The 24900-nt window shown below is 38.1% G+C and overlaps 1 protein-coding gene across 1 annotated transcript in view; it reads left to right on the forward strand.

Moving 5' to 3' along the window:
* Positions 1-18877: 18877 nt before the first annotated feature.
* Positions 18878-24900, forward strand: part of OPHN1 (oligophrenin 1) — a gene marked incomplete at its 3' end in the record, with an annotated part of 409261 nt that continues 403238 nt past the window's right edge. The window contains exon 1 of the mRNA XM_007470151.1: positions 18878-19031. Within this exon, the coding sequence (XP_007470213.1) occupies positions 18878-19031 (154 nt within the window). The remainder of the gene's footprint in view (positions 19032-24900) is intronic.

The raw sequence follows: 24900 nt of genomic DNA on the forward strand, positions 1-24900 counted from the left end.
TGTGTTAGCATAAGGTATTTGTCTTTCTCTTTCTGACTTACTTCACTCTGTATGACAGACTCTAAGCCTATCCACCTCATTAAAAATAGCTCAATTTCATTTCTTTTTATGGCTGAGTAATATTCCATTGTATATATGTACCACATCTTTATCCATTCATCTGATGATGGGCACTTAGGTTGTTTCCATCTCTGGGCTATTGTAAATAGAGCTGCAATGAACATTTTGGTATATCACTCTTTTTGAATTATGGATTTCTCAGGGTATATGCCCAGTAGTAGGATTGCTGGGTCATATGGTAGTTCTATTTGTAGTTTTTTAAGGAACCTCCATACTGTTCTCCATAGTGGCTGTACCAATTCACATTCCCACCAGCAGTGCAGGAGTGTTCTCTTTTCTCCACACCCTCTCCAGCATTTATTGTTTCTAGATTTTTTGATGATGGCCATTCTGAATGGTGTGAGATGATATCTCATTGTAATTTTGATTTGCATTTCCCTAATGATTAACGATGTTGAGCATTCTTTCATGTGTCTGTTGGCAGTCTGTATATCTTCTTTGGAGAAACGTCTATTTAGGTCTTCTGCCCATTTCTGGATTGGGTTGTTTCTTTTTTTGTTATTGAGCTGCATGAGCTGCTTGTAAATTTTGGAAATTAACTCTTTGTCATTTCGTTCATTTGCAAATATTTTCTCCCATTCTGAGGGTTGTCTTTTGGTCTTGTTTATGGTTTCCTTTGTTGTGCAAAAGCTTTGAAGTTTCATTAGGTCCCATTTGTTTGTTTTTGTTTTAATTTCCATTTCTCTAGGAGGTAGGTCAAAAAGGATCTTGCTGTGATTTATGTCATAGAGTGTTCTGCCTATGTTTTCCTCTAAGAGTTTGATAGTTTCTGGCCTTACATTTAGGTCTTTAATCCATTTTGAGCTTATTTTTGTGAATGGTGTTACAGAGTGATCTAATCTCATACTTTTACATGTACCTGTCCAGTTTTCCCAGCACCACTTATTGAAGAGGCTGTCCTTTCTCCACTGTACATTCCTGCCTCCTTTATCAAAGATAAGTTGAGCATATGTGCGTGGGTTTATCTCTGGGCTTTCTATCTTGTTCCATTGATCTATCTTTCTGTTTTTGTGCCAGTACCATACTGTCTTGATTCAAAAAATCATGAGAGATTACTACAAGCAACTCTATACCAATAAAATGGACAACCTGGAAGAAATGGAAATTGCTTTGGCTATTCGGGGTCTTTTGTGTTTCCATACAAATTGTGAAATTTTTTGTTCTAGTTCTGTGAAAAATGCCAGTGGTAGTTTGATAGGGATTGCATTGAATCTACACAGGCGAATTCTATCAAACATTTAGAGAAGAGCTAACACCTATTCTTCTCAAACTCTTCCAAAATATAGCAGAGGGAGGAACACTCCCAAATTCATTCTAAAAGGCCACCATCACCTTGATACCAAAACCAGGCAAGGATGTCACAAAGAAAGAAAACTACAGGTCAATATCACTGATGAACATAGATGAAAAAATCCTCAACAAAATACTAGCAAACAGAATCCAACAGCACATTAAAAGGATCATACACCATGATCAAGTGGGGTTTATTCCAGGAATGCAAGGATTCTTCAATATATGCAAATCAATCAATGTGATAAACCATATTAACAAATTGAAGGGGAAAAACCATATGATCATCTCAATAGATGTGGAGAAAGCTTTTGACAAAATTCAACACCCATTTATGATAAAAACCTTGCAGAAAGTAGGCATAGAGGGAACTTTCCTCAACATAATAAAGGCCATATATGACAAACCATAGCCAACATCATCCTCAATGGTCAAAAACTGAAAGCATTTCCACTAAGGTCCGGAAGAAGACAAGGTTGACCACTCTCACCACTCTTATTCAACATAGTTTTGGAAGTTTTAGCCACAGCAATCAGAGAAGAAAAAGAAATAAAATGAATCCAAATCGGAAAAGAAGAAATAAAGCTGTCACTGTTTGCAGATGACATGATACTATACATAGAGAATGCTAAAGATGCTACCAGAAAACTACTAGAGCTAATCAATGAATTTGGTAAAGTAGCAGGACACAAAATTAATGCACAGAAATCTCTGGCATTCCTATACACTAATGATGAAATATCTGAAAGTGAAATCAAGAAAGCACTCCCATTTACCACTGCAACAAAAAGAATAAAATGTCTAGGAATAAACCTACCTAATGGGACAAAAGACCTGTATGCAGAAAATTTTAAGACACCGATGAAAGAAATTAAAGATGATAGAAATAGATGGAGAGATATACGATGTTGGAAGAATCAACATTGTGAAAATAACTCTACTACCCAAAGCAATCTACAGATTCAATGCAATCCCTATCAAACTACCAGTGGCATTTTTCACAGAACTAGAACAAAAAATTTCACAATTTGTATGGAAACACAAAAGACCCCGAATAGCCAAAGCAATCTTGGGAACGAAAAACGGAGCTGGAGGAATCAGACTCCCTGGCTTCAGACTATTTATTTAATTTATTTTTTGGCTGTGTTGGGTCTTCTTTGCTGTGCACAGGCTTTCTCTGGTTGCCATGAGCGTGGGCTACTCTTCATTGCAGTTTGCAGGCTTCTTATTGTGGTTGCTTCTCGCATTGTGGAGCACGGACTCTAGATGCACGGGCTTCAGTAGTTGCAGCACATGGGCTCAGTAGTTGTGGCTCACGGGCTCTAGAGCACAGGCTTAGTAGTTGTGGCACATGGGCTTAGTTGCTCCATGGCATGTGGGATCTTCCCGGACCAGGGATCGAACCTGTGGCCCCTGCATTGGCAGGCGGATTCTCAACAGCTGTGCCACCAGGGAAGCTCTATGTGCCACTTTCTGTATAGTTTCTTCTAATTTGCTTCCAGATTACTGACTGTCTTCTTAACTCCTTAATCCGTTATTAAACCTGTTCCCTGAGTTATTTTTTTCCCTTTCCCTTTTATTTTGAAACAATCTCAGTCTTATATAAAAGTTGAAATTACTGTACATAGCTGTTTTTTCTGACCTGTTTGAGGTCAAGTTGCCAACAAGATGCTCAACCAGCTCTCAGTGTTTTAGTGTGTTTTCATAAGAACAAGGACATTCTCTTACACAACCATAGTATAACTATTAAAATGCGGAAATCATCATTGATACATTACTACCATCTAATCCCCTGACCCATTTCAAATTTCTCTAGTTTCCTAATATTGTTCCTTAGAGCTAAATGATTCAGTGCAGAATCATTTGCTGCATTATTTGTTTATTTTTTTTTCAGTCTGGAACAGTTTCCCAGTCTCTCCTTGACTTTCATAAGCTTGGTAAGTTTGAAGATTAATGAATAGTTATGGTATAGAATGTTCCCTGATTTGGGGTTTTCTATTTTTTTTCATGATTAGATGTTTATTATGCATCTTTGGCAGTAATATCACAGAGATAATGCTATATTCTTATTGAATCCTATGAGAGGTCACTTGATTTTTATTTGTTCCCCTACTAATGATTAAAAAACTGAAAATAGAGTTACCATATGATCCAACAATCCCATTTCTGGGCATATATCTAGAAAAGATGAAGACTCTAATTCAAAAAGATTCATGCACCCCAATGTTCACAGCAGCACTATTTACAGTAGCCAAGACATGGAAGCCATTTAAATATCCATTGGCAGATGAATGGATAAAGAAGATGTGGTGTATATACACAGTGTAATACTACTCAGCCATAAAAAAGAATGAAATAATGCCATTTGCAGCAACATGGATGGACCTAGAGATTATCATACTAAGTGAAGTAAGCCAGACAAAGACAACTCCCATATGATATCACTTACATGTGGAATCTAAAAAATGATACAAATGAACTTATTTACAAAACAGAAATAGACTCACAGGTATAGAAAACAAATTTATGGTTACCAAAGGGGATAGCAGAAATGGGGGAGAGATAAATTAGGAGTTTGGGATTAGCATATACACTATATATAAAATAGGTAAACAGTAAGGACCCACTGTATAGCACAGGGAACTACGTTCAATATCTTGTAACAACCTATAATGGAAAAGAATCTGAAAAATAATATATATATGTATATATATATATATATATGTATAACTGAATCACTTTGTTGTACACTTGAAAGTAAGACAACGTTGTAAATTAACTATATTTTAATTTAAAGAATGATACCTTATAATACTCTCCTGTATTTCTAATAACTGGTCAGTAGATACTTCAAAGTTTTTTTTATAGAGACAAATCATGTGCAAATAATAACAGTTTTATGTATTCTTTGGTAATCCTTAGCAATTCATTGATTGTTCTTGTCTTCTTTTGCTGGTTCGAACTACAAATAGGAAGTGGTGATTGTGGGCCTCATTGACATTTTTCTAATTTTAGAGGCAATACTCCCAACATTTCTCCTTTTAAGACACTGTTTGTTGCATGGTTTTTGTTGATTCCCTTTTTTCAGATTAGGAAAGTTCCCTTCCATTCTTGGTTTGCTAGAAGTTTTCAAGTAAAAAAAAATGTGCTGAATTTTTGTCAAATACTCTTGTATTTATAACTTTATGGCTTTTCTCATTTATTCTAACATGTAGTAAATGTCATTGAGAGATTTCTTACTATGAGTTTATCTTTGCATTGCTGGAATAAGCCCTGCTTGCCAATGGCATATTGTACTTTTAGACACTGTAAGATTTAGTTTTCTAAAATTTCATTTAGACTTGATGTATCTATATTAATAAGTTAAATAGGCTTTTGCTTTTCCTTTCTTGTACTGTTCCATTGTGGTTGTGATATCAAAACTATTCTAGTCTCATAAAATGAGAAACTGGAAGATTTTGCATAAAATTGGAATGATCTTTTCCTTAAATGTTAGGAAGAACTGTCCTATAAAACTATCTGGTTTTGTGTTTTCTTTGTGGGACAATTTTAAATTCCTGCTTCAAATTTTAAATAGCTCTGTAGATCTGGTTGGAATTTCTGTTTTTTTCTAGAGTGAGTTCCATTAATTTCTAAAAAGTGTTCCATTTCATGTGAGTTTTTCAAATTTATCTGTAGTTAATCCCCTTTCTCATTCATACTATTATTTCTTCATGTCTCCTTTTTATTTATTTTATTATTTATTATTTTTTTTACAACTTTATTGGAGTATAATTGCTTTACAATGGTGTGTTAGATTCTGCTTTATAACAAATGAATCAGTTATACATATACATATGTTCCCATATCTCTTCCCTCTTACGTCTCCCTCCCTCCCACCCTCCCTATCCCACTCCTCCAGGCGGTCACAAAGCACCAAGCTGATCTCCCTGTGCTATGTGGTTGCTTCCCACTAGCTATCTACCTTATGTTTGGTAGTGTATATATGTCCATGCCTCTCTCTCACTTTGCATGTCTCCTTTTAAATCTTTATTTTTTCAAAAAGTTTATATTCTTGGTTAGTTCGTTTAAAAACCAAAATTTGGATTTTCTCTTTTATTACTTGTTTGCTGGCAGTATTTAAAACATAAATTAGTCTAGAACTTTATTAAATGTATTATTAGAGTCATATGAGTCAACTCATTTAGACTATTAATATGTTAAATTATATATACAGGTTTCATGATATTGAATTATCCTTCTATTCCTGGGAAAACTCATAGTTGATCATAGTGAATGACTTTAAAAATATATACTCTAGTTGGTTAATTAATAATTTATTTAAAAATTTTGCATCTATACTCAGTGAGTTGGGCTAACACTTTTTCTTACTTTGGGTATAGTTTTGGAATCTATAATATTAGTGCCTTATAAAATGAACTGGGCAGATTTTGCTCCTTTTTAGTGGAACGACTTGTATATAATAGGAATTTAGAGATCTACAAAGTTTGGTGGAACTTGCTTGTAAAACAATATGGACCTGGAGATTTATGAGAGCGAAAATTTTTACTACCACTTCAGTTTTGTTTGTATTAGTTATCTTTCTTTTTGTGCCTATTTTGGCATTTTATAGATTTCTATGTGCTTATCTATTTAATTTGTGTTTTCAAATCTATTAGCATGTAATTGTTCACAGTACATTTTTATTGTTTTTAATCTCTGTTGTATCTTGTTTAATCTTCATTTTGTTTACTTGAGCCTAATTCTTTAAAAAATTAGTTTTGCCAATTTCTATCTTTTTTAAGAACCAATTTTCATTTTGTAAAACTTATATGTTGTTTTTTCTCTATTTTATTTTTTTATTCTTATTATTCTTTCTTTATATTTTCTTTCTGCACTTTTTTTCCAGTTTGTGAGTTGAATGTTCAACTTTTTTTTGCTTTTAACATTTCTTGTTTCCTGATCAAATAATTTAATACCATAAATTTTGACCTATATACCTATATAACATTTTCAGGTGTGGCCCCCAAATTTTGGCATGTACAGTTTTATTATCATTTTATTCTAGCATTTCTTAATTTTATTTGTTTCCTTTTTAAATAAAGGGGTTATTTATTAATATGTAATTTTATTCCAAATATATATGAAGCTATTTGTTAACTTTTAAAATTAATTTCTAATTTTAGTGCATGAATTTTCATAGCAGCATTACTCATAATAACCCCAAAGAGGAAACGATCCAAATGACCATTAATGGATGAATGGATAAACAAAATGTGATATGTCTATACAATGGATTTTATTGGGCAGTAAAAAGGAATGAAGTACTGATTCATACTATAAAATAGATGAACCTTGAAAACATTATGCTATGTGAAAGAGGCCAGACAGAAAAGGTCACATATTATATGATTTTACTTATAGGCAATGTCCAGTATAGGCAAATCTATAGAGGCACAGTAGATTTATGGTTGACAGAAGCTGGGAGGTGGTGGGTTTAGAGGGAAATGGAGAATGACTGCTAATGGGTACAGGGTAATTTTCTGGAGGTGATGAAAATATTCTAAAATTTATTGTGGTGATAGTTGCTCAGTTTTGTGAATATACTAAAAAACCTTGAATTGTACATTGTAAATGTATGGTATGTGAGTTATACATCAATAAAGTTGTTACATAAAAAAGGCCTAGGGTTGTTGCAGCAAAGTATTGGTTAGACATGAGAATGACAGAAGTTTTCAGTTATCTCAAAATGATTATTTAAAGATCTGAAGAATGCACTGTTTCATATTTGTTTAAAGTTAGATTGTTCCAATTTATTGCTTATTGATAAAAGCAGGATAAAAACATTAAATATCAATGTTTTATATTTTTCTTAATGTTTTATTGATTTATTTTTGTTTTACTAATATAGTTTAACAAGGCAGTTTTACATAAGCTCACATCAACCACAAAAAGTAGTAAGAATTTTCTTAAACACATGGTGTAAAATTTTATATTTGGTTCCACTTAAATAGTCTAATACCTCTTCCTAAATTTCCTGATCAACCAAACTCTCCCCACATCTTTGGGTTCAATGAGTTTATTTTTAATGTTATTACTGGCTAGAGGAAAGCTTGGTTTTGCTTTGCACAATCAAAATAAATAAATCAGGAATATGAAAATTATTGTTTGAGTAGGGCAAATAAAAATTTAATTATGTGAACCGGTAGTTCATTAGGAATAAAACAGAAAAATTGTATTAAAACGAATGAGCAAGAGACCCAACTTTTTTTTTAGTTCCCTAGTGAATTAGATCAGTTTTTGTCAAACTACAGGTCGTAAATCATTACTGGTTTGTTAAATTAAAAAATAAAGAGCAAAAATTGAATGAAAAAGTTTTACTGTCAAGCAGGGAACCCAATTCAGTATAGTCTAGATAGGTTCTGGGATATGAGGCTGGGAATAGGAAGAATAGGATAAATCTTTTAAAGTCAAAAAATCATAGACTGTATCTGTCCTATTTTAGGAAAGCAAAATCTCTGAGTGGTGTTGACTGGCTGGGTGTATCTGAGTTTGTGTGTTAGATAAACACTGGGCTGGCTGGAGATGGTCTATTTGTATAAGTAGGCCCCCATCTGGATTATGGTGCTTAATGTGGTCTGTGCCCATGTCCGCAGGACAAGTCGAGGCTTACTTTGGGATATGAAATCATTTTAGTGGGTAGTGACTAAAGATATTTTATAAAATGAAATAGAGTAGAATAGAAAATAGTAGAGCACAGTGCATGCAGTATTTTGTGAAACTTGTTTTAGTTATTTATATGTATGCTCTGGTCTATGATGTACTGTATTTCTTACTATGTTCATGGTCTAAAAAGTTCTAATGGTACTGAATTAAATGATGTTTCTTGAGTTTTTGTTTTTGTTTTTTGTCTTAATTTCATTCTTAATAAGATATGCTCATAGTAACATTTCAAACTGTTCAGAAGGGTGTAAAATGAAAAGTCCCACCCTCCTGATCCCATTTCCACTTCCCCAAATCAAGACCATTAAAATTATTTGTGAATAAATACATATACAAATGTACCCATTGCCATTTTTATTGATACAATTTATATATATTACAAATTATAATATAAAATACACAAAATGATCATACTCTAGATACTAATGTGAAACTAGTTTTCAACCAGGTTTATTCACTTACATACCTTGGACCATACTAATTCATTCTCTTTCTGTGTGCATAATCTCCCACTGCATGGGTGTACATTATTTGTATATCCAGTCCCATAATGGTCATTTCAGGGATTTCCAGATTGGCTACTACAAAATAATGCTATAGTGAATATGCTTGTCCGTATCTTTTCATGCTTCTGTGGTGAAATCTATAGCACAAATTCCTAAAAGTAGAACAATTGGGTCAAGGGGAATATGCATTTAAAATTCTGGTAGATCTTTCCAAATTACCTTCTGAAACGTTCATACCAGTTTCCATTCCCACAATCCGTCTATGAGAACGCCTGTCTCTCCTTGTCAACACCAGTGTTTAGCAAGATTTTTTTTTTTTTCTTTTTTTTTTTTCCTTGCGTTATGCGGGCCTCTCACTGTTGTGGCCTCTCCCATTTGCGGAGCACAGGCTCCGGACGCGCAGGCTCAGTGGCCATGGCTCACGGGCCCAGCCGCTCCGCGGCATGTGGGATCTTCCCGAAACGGGGCACGAACCCGCGTCTCCTGCATCGGCAGGCGGACTCTCAAGCACTGCGCCACCAGGGAAGCCCTAGCAAGATTTTAAAGTTTGTCCAATGTAATGAAAATGATATATCAGCACAGAGGCAGGCTAACATTAAGAGTGAGATGCTGGGGTCCCAGCAGCTAGATTTGATTCCCAGCTCAACCACTTCCAAGCTGTGTGACTTTGGACAAATTACTTCATCTTTCTAAGCTTCAGTTTCCTCATCTGAAGAATGAGGAATGACATTCCTGCCTCAAGGGATGATTGTAGTTAGAATGGTTAAGTAGGTGTCTTGGACATAATAAATGTTAATGTATTCTCTACCTTTCAGTATTTAACATTAACTTAAAATTCAAAGCTGTTCTTCTTAAGTCTAAGAAGTAGAGTAACATAGTAGCCTAATCAAGACTTTTGAAGGTTGAAATGTGAATTCATCCACAGTTCATTTTTAGTAAGTTTCTGAAACCACTTTCCTTCCTGTGGTAATGTTGGTTTAACAAAGAGAGAAAATTAATGATTGGCATGTACTGGGTCCTTGCTGAGTATTGTCACCATACTGTTGCCTTCTTTAGACAACCACCTTGGTGTCCATTGTGTGCTGTGTCCATTTATAAAATTACTAACGTTAAATTACCCCTAATTTTGGAAAAAGAACAAATTTACATTGTTCTAGAGTACTTTATTAAAATTTTTTATATCTTAATATTTTACTTTAAGTATTAATGCATATTCATTTGCAGTCAGTGACATGTTATTCTGAACATTTGTCAACTGCTTCTTTTATAGATGAAAAAAATGAAGAGATTTAAAGATCCAAAAGAATTGTGTGCTTTATCTCATGTTGTTTACTTAAAGAGAAACTAAAAGAACTTTGCTAGGCTCAATTGTCTGAAGGCTTCTTCATGGCTTATCACCCTCAAGACCTGAAACCTGTTGGAAAATATTTTGATTGTTTCATTTTTCTCAAGTTATCATTCTAGCAATTCTGTTAAAAAGTATGTAACGTAATATGTGCTATGTGTAAAAATGACCACATATAAAATGTTACACACACAAAAAAAATATGTTACACAAATGCCACAGTTATTTAATCACGTTAATTTAAGTATTAGCTTAGAATCAGATGTAAGATGAACTAGTATGGAAGCCAGAAAGCCTAACTGTTGCCAAAATGAGGAGTGGAAACTTCTACTCATGTTATTAATCAAAATCACTGTTGTATGAGGACTCTCATTTCTCAACCAGTGTTTAATAGATAAAACCCTATATCAATGAATAAGACTGGATGACTGGGTTGTGGACTCCCTTCATCAGAATCATGTGTGGTACTTGCTTAAAATTAAAATTTCCCAAGGACTCACCTAAGTTCCCCTTAACCCCATTTTCTTATTTCTTATTATTTCTAGGCCTCAGTCCATATTACCTGGCCTCAGCCCATACCTGAATCCATATCATATCATCAGACTCACTGTGAGAGACGGGTGTAGGAGAATTTACATTTTCAACAAGCACCTTAGGTGATTCTTATGCAAGCCAAAATTCAAGGATCATTAGTAGAACATTATGATTTATGTTCCACTATTTAGTAGGAGCTTCCAGGAATGGTTGGTAGGTTTCTGGCCTCTCAGAAGATCATACTACCTTCTAAGATGCTGGAAAATGGGATGTACAGCAGGCTGTACTGGGATGGCAGTGTAAAAGTAAAAGTATAGAAGTTTCTGGGAGTATAGAAGTATTCAGCCATGCTTTCACCATCCTTATAATGTGGCTAATTGGGAATCAAAACGGACACAGAAAATGGCCACAAGGAGAAAATCCCCAGGTTCTTACCAACAGACAGCTTTGATATGGACTTGTTAATATGAAAGTGTGATGAAAACAGTGAATCCTATGAATAAAACGTTTTGGTGGATAATCACATAGATTAAAATAGATTACATTGTTAAAGCTAAAATTCATGGATTTTTTCCACCGAAAAACATCATAAGGGGAGACCTGAAGGGGGAGGATAAGTGGAGAGTTGCATGTACAGAAACTATGAAAAAGAATTTTCCCTTCCTTCAACCATTTGTCACTTATAGCTCCTAAAATCTTGGCTTAGGCTAAGGAAAGAAACTAGGCCAAGTCTAGTCAAAGCAGAGAAAGGGCCAGAGTCAAGAGTGGGGCTGGGAATGGGACAAATAGTAGTACAGGATTTAGGCGAGGCTAGAACTAGGGGCAAGGCTAGCCATGTGGTGGGGTTAGGGGGAGCTGATATGCACATTGCCTTATGTTCTATGCATTGCAAGTCTGGAAATTCTAGAGGGTTGGACATATATAGCATGAGAGCCAGAAGTGACAGCTAGCTCTTCAGAGACGTTAAACATAATGGCCTTGTTAACATTAAACCTGGGATAACTTAAAATAATTTGCTGCAATTATCAATGACCCTGAACTATTTTTTTCTGTATTGTGGTACTAAGTACATCCAGTTACATAAGCAGGAGGGAATAGAGATTAGATATTGATGTATTAGACTGGAAGGCATTATAATGCAATGGCAAAAATGGCTTCAGATTCAGACCTGGATTTAAATCTCTGGGATATCATATATTTTCTGGGTGACCTTAGCCAAGCAGCTTACCTTCTCTGAGTTTCAGTTGCCTCATCTGTAAAATGAAGGTGACAGTAGAACCTTCCTCACTGAGTTGTTATGCAAAGTAAGCAAGATCATATATGTAACATGCCTGGTTTAAGAGAAATCATCCATCCATGCTGCCCCCTCTCCCTCCACTTCTCATCCCTATTTCCCCTCAGTCTCTCTTCCTGTTACTGACATAGGCCAATTAACTTCTGTATCTTCTCTACTTTTTTGTGAAAGAAGGATTGTAACATCTTAGGACAAAAACCTTCAAGATTTGTTATAAGAAACACAGGGGTTATAATATATTACTTTGTGTCTTTAGGATAAAACTATTTTTAAACACATCTTGTAAATTACTAAAGCCTAAAAAAATGTCATTTGGAAAATTACCTTTCTTTGCAGGCTCCCAGACCCTTTTAAAAAGAACTCATTTTACATTTTCATGTGTGGAGAAGAGCAAATGATTAATGAGCACTGCAAAGAAATGTTTTAATGAAGCTAGCTATGGTCTCAGATGGGAGAGATGAAACAGAAACAGGCATATTAAGTTAATATTGGATATTTATTTGGTTTTCTTGGGCAAGTACATTGCCTTTCCTAAAAATCTATGACATCTGGTTTCTTTACTTTCCCTCACTTCTGATTCCCTCTGGTTCTGATTCCAGCATGAAGGATGGACAGACAGACACATGAAGCTGATAAGCTCCTATCCTGCATGACCTGAGCTGAACATTGTTGAGACTTTCAGCTATCCTGCAACTCCACCACAGAGTAACCCACTAAAATAATTAACTCCAGAATTTCAGGTTCTAGCTCTTAAACCCTGAGAGTCTTGGCCATGTTGCAAAGCTGCAGACCCCATGAGTGGCCTGAAATTTGAGATAGCATATTAACTATACCACAAACTAGACTAGAGTTTCTATGTGAGTTGAAATGTAAATTACTCTGGGGGACTTTCCTGGTGGTGCAATGGTTAAGAATCTGCCTGCCGATGTAGGGGACATGGGTTCCACCCCTGGTCTGGGAAGATCCCACATGCCGCAGAACCCATGCACCACAACTACTCAGCCTGCATTCTAGAGGCTGCAAGCCACAACTACTGAGCCCTCGTGCCACACCTACTGAAGCCCCCGTGTCTAGAGTCCATGCTCTGCAACAAGAGAAGCCACTGCAATGAGAAGCCTGCACAGCGCAACAAAGCGTAGCCCCCACTCGCCGCAACTAGAGAAAGCCCACGCGCAGCAACAAAGACCTAACGCAGCCAGAAATAAATAAATAAAAGCAATAAATTTATTTAAATAAAAGTAAATTACTCTGAACATGGCTTTTTAGTTTCCTATGATGATAATGAACAGGGATCAAGTTCTGCTATCATATACATAGTAATGTTTTTCTAGGAATATCATTGTGAGTAATCTGACTCCTCCGTGCCTTTGGTGCTGTCCATCAGAACAAGCACAATGAAAAAGCATTAAATTCAACCAACATTTGTTGAGGAGTTATTATGTGCCAGGCACTTCCACATACATCATCTATGGTTAATACTTAGAAAAATTTGTGAAGAAGACACTATTCCAAGGAGAGTTTACATGACTTGCTCTAGGTCACAGAGCTTCTAAAGGGTGGAGTCAGACTCAACTTCAGGTCTGTATTACCTGTATTTCTTCAAACTCAGTATTCTTTCCACAGAGTCACAGCTTAAATAGAATGATTCTTTAGGGAAGAGATATTTGTCCTGAATTAAGACTGTGGAGGTGGTGTTACCTTGACATACAAGAAGCAGAGGAAATAGAATTTCTGTCCCCCCACAAAATTTTAAAGTCTTTATTTTTAGAGCAGTTTTAGGGTTACAAAAATTGAGAGGGAGGTACAGATATTTCCCATATACCCCTGCCTCCAACACATGCATAACTTCATCTCATTATCAAGATCCCCCACCAGAGTGGCACACTTGATGACCCACACTGAAACTACATCATAATCACTCAAAGTCCATAGTTTACATTAGTGTTCACTATTGGTGTTGTACATTCTATGGGTTGGACAAATGTATAATGAAATGTATCCACCATTATAATATCATACAGAGCATTTTCACTGCTGTAAAAATCCTCTGGGACTCCACCTATTCATTTCTCTCTCCCCTCCCCACAATCCTGGCAACCACAACCCTGGCAACCACTGATCTTTTTTTTTTTAACATCTTTATTGGAGTATAATTGCTTTACAATGGTATGTTAGTTTCTGCTTTATAACAAAGTGAATCAGCTATACATATACATATATCCCCATATCCCCTCCCTCTTGCATCTCCCTGCCTCCCACCCTCCCTATCCCACCCCTCTAGGTGGTCACAAAGCACCGAGCTAATCTCCCTGTGCTATGAGGCTGCTTTCCACTAGCTAGCTATTTTACATTTGGTAGTGTGTATATGTCAGTGCTACTCTCTCACTTCGTCCCAGCTTACCCTTCCCCCTCCCCATGTCCTCAAGTCCATCCTCTACGTCTGCATTTTTATTCCTGTCTTTCCTGTAGGTTCTTCATAACCTTTTTTTTTTTTTTAGATTCCATATATATGTGTTAGCATCCAGTATGTTTTTCTCTTTCTGACTTACTTCACTCTGTATGACAGACTCTAGGTCCATCCACCTCACTACAAATAACTCAATTTCATTTCCATTTATAGCTGAGTAATATTCCATTGTATATATGTGCCACATCTTCTTTATCCATTCATCTGCTGATGGACACTTAGGTTGCTTCCATGTCCTGGCTATTGTACATAGAGCTGTAATGAACATTGGCAACCACTGATCTTTTTACTGTCTCTGTAGTTCTGTCTTTTTCAGACTATCACATAGTTGGCATCACACAGTATGTAGTCTTTTCAGATTGGCTTCTTTCACTTAGTAATATGTGCATTTAAGTTTCCTCCATGTTTTTTCATGTCTTGATAGCTCATTTCTTTTTTTTTAAATTTTTACGGGAGTATAGTTGATTTACAGTGTTGTGTTAGTTTCTGCTGTACAGCAAAGTGAATCAGTTATACGTATACATATATACACTCGTTTTTAGATTCTTTTCCCATATAGGTCATTACAGAGTATCCCTGTGCTATACAGTAGGTCCTTATTAGTTATCTATTTTATATAGAGTAGAGTGTATATGTCAATCCCAATATCCCAATTTAACCTTCCCCCCATTTCCCCCGTGGTAAGCATAAGTTTGTTTTCTACATCTGTGACTCTATTTCTGTTTTGTAAATAAGTTCATTTGTACCATTTTTTTTTTTAGATTCCACATATAAGCGGTATCATGATAGCTTATTTCTTTTTAGTGCTGAATGATATTCCATTCCATGGATGTACCACAGTTTATTTATCCATTCACCTACTGAAGGATATCTTGGTTCCTTCCAAGTTTTGGTAATTATGAATAAAGCTGAAAGGGAACCAGTTTCCAAATCATCAAATTCCTATAGTACTATTTGCTAAAAATGATTTGCCTTTCCCACCTCTTTTTCCCAGTCTCTAAAAAGAAAAGCATACTTTTCAAAGGTCAGGAATCTTACTGTGATACTTTGACCCAGCCTGTAAAAACCCTTGGGTCTAAATAAAGCAAAAATTCCAAATATTCATGTCCAGAAATCTTCTTTAACTAAAGGCCCTGTAACCTACCTCTTCTTCATCCATCTCGCTAACAGATGTATTTCAAATAAAATTTTATGTCTTATGTTTAATAATAATCACAATGTATAATATCTTCATGCTATTTTTACCGATTATGTATGCATGATAATTGCAACTATAACTCAATCCAGAGGACTTTTTATACTTGGAGACTTATGGTCACGAGAAAATAAAAATAATTCAATTTCTATTTATGGACATATTTTATTGCAGAGAAATTCAATATGGAGATCAATAGAGGACTTTCAAGTATAAAAATATTATAGACTATGATTCTGTAGGGAGAATGTAATGGATATTTGATTTCAAGATGAAGAAAGAAACAATGTATATTTTCTGAAGGTTAAAGAAAAGTTTACACTTTTGTGTTTAATGTTTGATGGTGGGCATCAAATTGCCTTGGTTTCTATAATCCAATGAATATCTTTAAACATGTAATATAACAGTTTTATTTTAAATTGTCAATATGTATAGTATGCTAGAAATTATACCTCTTGCAACTGTTTAAACAAGATGAAAAAAATCTAGATGTCAACTTAACATGTGAGGGAGTACATAGCTTCTCAAAAAACTTTTAGGAGTTATGTGAATAAAAATTTGAAGACCCCAGTCCTATCATGTTGTCAGGTGTTGGGTATAACATGTGCAAAGCATCTAGAATAACACTCAATTAATGCTGCTATTATCTGAAGGACTGAGTTCTAATTTTAACCCTCTTTCTTCCTTGGTATTTGGTCCAGGTCACTTGTATTTCTCTGCACTTTAGTTTCATTGTCTAGATAAAGGATAACACGGATGACTGTAAAACACTTTGAGTATAGGGAGGTAGATGATACCTAACATCGATAATGTCAATGATAATGTTCATGATGATGAAAATATAGGCATAGGCTGTATAAGTCAAGGCATATAGCAGGTGTTCAATAAATGTTTGTTGAATTAGTTAATGAATGCTATAGGGAACTTTCCTAGAATGAAAGACCATGTACCCATTCATTGGGCATCTTCCCTTAATACCTGCATTGGTGTTTATAAAGAAAATGGACATTTTCTCTTAAAGATAAAAGAGTAGGAAGTAAAATCCTTTCCTGGCATGTGGTTGCCTATTAATGCTCAGAGAGTGTTTTCCTCATTGGACTCTTGACCATTACTGCGATATAGTGTAGTGGTTAAGAGCAGGGTTGGCTCAAGTTCAAACTAGCTGTGTAGCCTTGGGCAAGTCACTTAACCTCTCTTCAACTCAGCTATCTCATCTTTAAATGGGTATAATAATAATAATACTGACCTGATAAGATTGTTTTGAGGAATAGTGAGGTGGGTTATGGGATTATAGATTGTGTGGAAGGTAAAGAATGTTACCTCCATAGTTGTCCATGTCCTAAACCCTAGAACCTGTGACTCTGTTATCTTACATGACAGAAGGACTTTGAAGATATAAGTTAAGGATCTTGAGATGGGGAAGATTATCCTGGGTTATAAGGTGGGTCCTTGTAAGAGAAAGAGGGAGGCAGGAGAGTCAGTGTCAAAGTGATGCAGTGGGAGACAGACTTGATAGGCCATTGCTGGCTTTGAAGATGGAGGAAGAGGGCTATGAGCCAGGGGATGTGGACAACTTCCTGAAGCTGGAAAAGGCAGGGAAATCGGTTTTCCCTTAGAGCTTCCAGAAAGGAACACAATCCTTCTGACATCTTGATTTTGGCCTACAGAGGTCTATTTTTAATTTCTGACTTCCAGCACTGTAGGATAATACATTTGTGCTATTTCAAGTCAACAAGGTTGTGGTAATTTGTTACAGCAGCAGTAGGATACTGACACAGGTGGGGTAGCCATTATTACTCTGTTTACAATCCTCTTCAGTTCTGGCTTTTCTTGGCTTTCTTCACAGGGCAATGTAATCTAAACACTTCTCCAAAATTAAAATGAATCTTCTTGCCCGTGTACACACTATTTTCCAGCCCCTAGCTACTCTTAGTCTCAAGGCAGCCACCTGTGAAAGTAGCCCCAGTTCTACAATAGACAATGGACAAGAAGTCTCTCAGGGAAGCTGCAAGACAATTTATAACATCGTCTTCATAGCTTTTTCACTTACATATGGAAAATCATGTGCTTTAATCAACAGCCGATGCGATGAGTTGGATCACAAAAACCACGCTTTGAGGTCCTATTCAGGGAAAAATGAACTCCTAGTTATTGCCTCCCTTTCTCTGGCAGGAGGTTCTGAGCTTAACATGGAGATCCAAAGGCAGGAATCAACCCTTCAGGTAGAAGGCCCATGGGAATTAGAGCTCTAGGACCTGTAGAAATGGGAAAGGGAAGAGGAAAAGAAGTGGGTTGGTCAGAGGGAGTCGGGAAAGAGAGGAAGGAAAACCCACAAACAATCCAGCCTCCCACAATTGATCCCTCCCGGGTTCTTGCTCGCTCCAGTTTTGGAAGCTTTCCAGGTAGACTCTAGTGCGGTGCACCTGCCCTTTGAGGCTGGGCCGGGACAGCTATTAGCTGGGGAGGGCTGGGAACGCCTTTCGGCGAGAGCCACCGCCCTAGCGGGGTGGTGGGGAGATCGCAGGGAGGAGTCACCGGGCGTGGAACGGAAAGACTACATCTCCCAGGCCGCCACGGTTTCCAGCTGGAGTCTAGGGCGCTGACTGCTCCCCAGTTTCCGTAGGGAAGCGTCGGGCTACTGCAGCTATTGTGCGTCGCGCTGTTGCCCTCCTCTTCCCGCTTGGGCGTCTTTGGAGGAAGGCTACGTATCATTGCCGCCCCGTCTTAACCCTTCCGGAGCTTAACAGGACAGCAGGCCGGCTCCCTTGGACCAGGAAGAATTTTGGGAGACGGAGGACTCTGGTAACGAGACCCTCGGGTGCAAGTAAGATACCGCTGAAGGAACCCAAGTCCCCAGGCTCGGTACGAAGGCTTCACCGGGGCAGGGCGGAGGCGCTGGCTTTAAGAAGGGGGAGGGGACAGTGCAATTAGGGTTGCCCGCGGAGTTCGGCAAAGGAAATCTTCAGCTGGCTCCGCAGCTGGGAGCAAGGAGAGGCACCTCCCACCCCCGGCGCTCACCCCCGCCCACACCCTGGGCGGGCTGAAGTGTCACGTTTGCAATTGCTCAGGAAGGATCCGGCCGGTCTCCGGAGGAGAGCTGAGGTGCAGTTTCTGTCGCCTGTCAGGGGGGCGATGACTAGGGGGCCAGCTGCTTGCTAGGCAGCACCCCGCCGGGATCCGACTGCGTTAGTTAGCTCTCCCAGTCACCTGAAGCAATCGCCAGGCCGCCCGTTTCCGGTACAGACAAGCCAGCTGTCCCCAGGAATCTCATCTGAACAGGTACCTGTCCTCCAAAGAGAGGGAGGCTACAGCTTCCTGAGCGGGTCCTGCACTCTGCGCACCTCATCTTCTCCCTGTACTGTGCCACTGATGCTCTTGGTCTTTGTGTCTTTCCTCTGTCCTTCCAATCCCCGCCATCAGAACCATGGGGCACCCCCCGCTGGAGTTCAGCGACTGCTACCTGGACAGCCCTGATTTCCGCGAGAGGCTCAAGTGTTATGAGCAGGAACTGGAGAGGACCAATAAATTCATCAAAGACGTGATCAAAGACGGCAACGCGCTTATCAGCGCAATGAGAAGTAAGTGGAAGGCTTCGATGAGCAGTTTCCTCGAGCCAGTGGCTCTGGCCTTTGAGCTCTTCCACGCCACGGGGAAAGTGGGGATTTAGGGTGATTCTCAGCCCAGGTGTCTGAGGCGAATGGGTTTCTGGACACTTTGGAGTGGGGTCAGTAGAAGTGGAAGGTGGTGGCTGCAAGTAGAATTGGGGCTTTTCCCTTTAGTGTCCTTGGCTTTATAAGACAGGATCTGTAGCTGTCCCAGGGACCGTCTTGTTCTGCAACTATCCTTTCTTGTCAGACTGTTGTTCCGAAGGGACAGTCTGCTTGTTCTGTCACCCATGTATGAGGCAAAGGGACATCCAAGCTGACTGAGGAACTGCCCTAGGACCTCCTAAAGAATTGGGAATTCAGGCCAGCAGCTTGAGTCAGGGTTTTGTTCCTGCCTGGCCTCTGGTTGCTATAGGTAAGTATGGGGGCAGTAATAAAAAAATTTCAGATGGCAAGTTATTTTCTAAGGAAAGCACCTTTGCCCCAGTGATTTTTTTCTTTAAGTTACTGAGTTATGGTTTTGGTCAAGGTCGGTGTAAGTTCAGAATTATTAAATGACCTCACATGCCACTGAATTCTCCTCGAGGGTGGAACAAAGACCTGCCTAGTCCCTGGCAGGAGGAACCCGGCCCCCTGGGAGCATAGTAGAGAGCTCAGGTTGGGAGTTATCTGGCTGAAGGAACCTCACCTAGCTTGGCTTTCCCAGTGGTCACGGTTAACAGCTGTGGGACCCTCCCCTGCTTCCCCACTGTGTATGGAGTTTTTATTTCTGCTAGTTGGCAGAAGGCTTGGAGTAGGAGAAAGAATAATAAACATCCCCAACAAGAGTGCTGGCAGACTAATCCATTGTGCCAAAGAATATACCCAGAAGAATGGAGGTTAGTGAATGGGTTTATATAATTCATTTTTTCTCTTCTTGGTTGAAAGATGATTATGAAAAATAAAGTCAAAGTCACTGGCAAATATATTCTGTATGCCTATAACTTTTTTCTGAGTGGATTTATCCCAAAAATACTGTGTCTGGTCCAGCGTGGGGACCTTAAGGCAAATGCAGCCAACCAAGAGCAGGGAGAAAGGCTTGGGAGCCGCAGCGCAGGGGTATTTGTTGTGCAGCTCTCCTGATTTGCCCCTTGGAGTCTGTGCTTTCCCTGCATATGTTGTCTGCCCACTTTGGTCAGAATAGAAGTTTTCCAAGTTCCTGCTGGTTGTTTGACTGAATTCGATCATATAATGGTTTGTCCTATTGCAGTCTGAACAAGGGTAAACTCTTGGCAGCACCTTAAAGATGGGGTATTTGAAATGCTGATCCTTAGAAACTTTAGGCCAGGCTTTAGGGTGTGTTGCCACTTAATAGAGTTCATTGAGAGGTTAAAGATATGCAGGTTGTGCCACAAAACTAGTTAGAAAGGTAGGGGTTCCTGAAAGGAAAAGGGGGAATGTTTGGATTTTCTTTTTTGTTTCAGTAAACTGCTTGGTGCAGTATTCATAGTCAAATGAAGCTCATCCAAGCCCCTGGAAGGGACTGGCTTTGTGAAGTTTAGGGTAAGCTGAAAGTGTTTGTGCTAAAAAATGATCAGCTGAGGAGTATCAGAGAGATTAAGATTCTTAAGAGAAAATAAACAGTTCAATAAAATGTTTGAGGAAGGGCAAAAGTTTTCTAAGTGAGGGGCAAGTTGTGGTTTTTATTCTTTCCTTTTCTGAGATTAAACGTGGTAGGAGTCAACAATTATGCAGGCTTAAACATTTGCATATGGGCAAAAGATCCAAGAGTTATTTTGGTTCAGGGGGCTTCTTGATATTTATGGTGGTTTTCCCTTTCTGAGCATACATAGAAAGCCAAAAATAGGACAGTTAGGAAATAAAACCCAGCAGCTAACCCACACTCCATTTCTTTCCTTTAAGTTGCATGATTCTAAAAATGTGATTAGCTAGAGGCAAAGGTGGGATGTTTCCCACTGTCTTGACCACAGTAATGTTTATACTCCCACTCTGTTTCCTCACACTGGGCTAGCTGGGCGACTTTTTGCGAGTGAGGTAGACGCAAAACAAAGGTATACTCTTGCTTTGTGTGGAGGAAAAAGGAAGAGAGAACACTGGAAGTGGATTTAGAAGACCTGGGCTACAATCTTGGCTTCACCATTTTGGGATAAGAAGGCACAAATCATTTACTTCATATATAAAATGGGGGTAATTATACGCACCTCACAGAGTTGCTTTGAGGCTCAAAGGAGTTAATGGATTATGAAAGTATTTTGTAAATGGAAACGGCTAAATATTGTAAGTTGTTGATAATACATCTTCAGGTTAATAATATATCTGCTGGTGAATGTGTACTTTTCGGTAGATTTCTAAAGGAAAATACATAAGCAGAAGTAATTGGAAACATATTTTTTGCTGTCATCTTGTTGGAAAATGTCATTCCCTACATTGGTGTGTCTCAGCAATTAATTTTGTATACATGTGTGTGGATTCATTTTGTCATTTGGAGTCTGGCATTAAAAGTAAAGAAGAATTATTGGCACCTTTTTATTTAACTTATTAAATTGACCATCAAATCAACTGGCTAGTGTTTCTAGGAACCAGTGAAACCTAGTGCATCATACCACAAAAACCAGCTGCAGTTTTTGTTAAAGTTGTTAAGCTAGTTGGAACTTGATTTCGTGCTTGTGTCTGATTTTGTACAGAGCTCTAGATAAGGTTTTAGTCACAACTGTGTATGATGATTAATTTATAAATATAGGTCCTGTTTGGATATTCAGATTTTCTTAGATAGATTTGTGCTCAGAGGTGATTGATGTTATGAATGTTCAATATGTCTTCCTTGGGAAAGTGATTCATTCCCTCCCCCTCTTAAATGTGATCTATTCATAATTGTTGGAGTACAAAATGGTGATTATAACTTAAGCCAGTGAAAAATAAAAACACTGGCACTCTTAAAGTTGAATATACTGCACACTTTTCTGTTTGTTCTTTGTTTTTATATAGGCAGCTTTGGTCCCTAGTGTTGTTTGAATATTTTCCACGCACTTAGGCTAGGTATTATTATTATTATTATTTTTTTTTTGCCGTATGTGGGCCTCTCACTGTTGTGGCCTCTCCCATTGTGGAGCACAGGCTCCGGACGAGCAGGCTCAACGGCCATGGCTCACGGGCCCAGCCGCTCCACGGCATGTGGGATCCTCCCAGACCGGGGCACGAACCCGTATCCCCTGCATCGGCAGGCGGACTCTCAACCACTGCGCCACCAGGGAAGCCCCAGGCTAGGTATTATTTAGAACAAGTGATATAGCCTCTGCTTATATCCCAACACAACATGATACACCTAATAAATGTTATATAGTTCAGTGAACACATCATTCATTCCATAAATACTCATGCACATACTAAATTCAAGCCATTGTTCTCAGGGCTGTCACAGATGTGACACAGTAAGTCACAGATGGGATCCTGCCCTCAAGGAGGTCCCAGACTAGTAGGGGAGGTAAGATATATGTAGAGATCACCATCATATAAGGGAGTAGATATGGATCAGAGCCATAGAGTGAGACAGGTGGATACCATGGTATGCGACATTAGAGGGAGAGGTCATTTCCCTGTGGAAGGACAAGGAAAAGCAAAGGAGGAAGTAGCATTGTAATTGGACAGAATTAATGACACTTATCACTTGTTTAGTTGTTCCTATATGCCAGGAATTAAAATCTTGTAAGAGTCTTATGAGGCAAGGATTATTATTCCCACTTTATATATGAAAAAACTGAAGTTCAGAGGCGTTAAGTAACTTTCTCAACTGATAAGGGCAAGAGTGAATTAGAGCCCAGACCTGACTCTAAAAGCCCTGCTTATTTTACTGCATTGCACTGTATTCAGGACAGGGCATTTCATGTAGTAGGAATGACATAGAGAATGTAAAAGGATAGCAAATAATTCAAGTCATCTGGAATACATGGTGCAGGAAGAGAAGTTTGGGAGATAAGGTTGGAATGGAAGGTTGAGGTCTTGACTGTGCAGAACCTGTTAAGTACTTCATACTTTTCTTTATAGGCAGTGAGTATCAAAAACATTTTTGGTAGGAGAGAGACATGGTCTGAGCTGTGTTTTAGGAAGATTCATCTGAGAGTGATGTGTAAGATGTTCCAATTCTAAACAAATATTTGTGACTTTTTCGCAGTTTATTAGGAACTTTAAATTTTCTTTGATATAGCTCAGGGGTCAGCAGACCTCTTCTGGGTAATATTTTAGGCTTTATTTTAGACTTTGAGGGCCATTCAGTCTCTGTGGCAATTATTTAACTGCCATTGTTGTGAGAAAGCAGCCATAGGTAATACGTACATGAAATGAGAGTGGCTGTGTTCTAATAAAACTTTATTTATTGACATTGAAAAGTGAATTTCACATAATTTTCACGTCACAAAAATATTGTTCTTCCTTTGAATTTTTCAACTGTTTATAAATATAAAAACCATTCTCAGCTCACCTGGGGCGGGGACATACAGAAATGGCCGTGGGCTGGGTTTGATTCATTGGTTGTAGTTTGCAGACCTCTGATATGAGTAGTTAACCTAAATGGATTTTTTTATTGGTAAGGCAGTGAATATAGTTATTGCTAAAACATAATGCCATATTTCACATTTTCCATCAACTGATTTTACTTTGGTGTGCTGCTACTTATGCCTGTTCTGGATTCAGGGTTTGCAGGCCCAAATGCTGTCAGTGGCCAAGGAGAAAACAGAAAAGCATGAAGCTATTGGAAGTGGGTTAATAGGGCTGGAGTGATTGGGGTAAAATACAGCAGCCTCATCCCATGTAAAAAAGCCTTCGCTTTCTTTAAAAATGTGATAGCTAAATGAAATATGTTTACAGCCTGGATTCAATCAGGTTGCAACTCCTGAGCTAGATGATCTACTTCTAACAGTCTAGGAGTCTTGGATTCTAATGGGCTAGGAAAATGGAAGGTGATAGTCTCCAGACAGAGATTTCTCTGGGGAAGCACACTAGATGCTGCAAATGAACAGAGGCAGAATGATGGTATAGTGGGAAAAAAACCTAGACATGATGGGTATGGTGATGGTTCTGCTACTAATGGGGTCTGTGACCTTGGTAAGTCATTTGCTGGGGCCCTTGGTGAGGGGCCCAAAGGTGAGGGTGGGTAGGGGATTTATAAGCCCACTTTCAGATCTAACATTCCATGATATTTTTTCTGCATATTGTAGTTTAACCATTTGGGAAAGGAATGAGTAACCTCATTATAGGATCTTAATTTATACCTACATAAATTTTTACATTATATTAGTATATTGACAGTATTAATTAAATATAAAAATTTAAACAAAATTTTAAAATAGCCTTTCAAAAACCAAGGATAACATGCTTTATATGTATGTATGTTTATATGTATAAAACAGATGTCAGAAAAAAGGAATTTTATCATTAAGCCCACACATACACATAGGCAACCACAAATACACAGGCTATCTTGGACTAATGAAAACTTATATCTTAAAAGAATGCAAAAATGTCACTTTCTTACATTCTATACTTTTAAAGACAAGAGTTTTAGATGTTTACATTAAGGTTACTTTTTAGGGTACCTTTTCAGCTGTTTCTTTGGCAACCGGGGCATCTATTTGGTAAGTAATTGCTTTTCTGAAAGGATGGGTCAATTCCATCTTTGAGGCAAATTTGATATTGATACTTAGTGGAGCCATCTCTAGCTTTGCACATAGGGAACCTGGGTACTAGTTCCAAATGTGCCACTTCCTAGCTGTATGACTCTGAGTAAGTCTTTAGTTTTGCAAACCTAAGTTTTCCCATTTCTAAAATTAGAAGTTTGGTCAGTGAGCTT

Source organism: Lipotes vexillifer, unplaced genomic scaffold, assembly GCF_000442215.2.
Source record: "Lipotes vexillifer unplaced genomic scaffold, Lipotes_vexillifer_v1.1 scaffold926, whole genome shotgun sequence".
In the NCBI taxonomy this organism is placed as follows: Eukaryota; Metazoa; Chordata; class Mammalia; order Artiodactyla; family Lipotidae; genus Lipotes; species Lipotes vexillifer.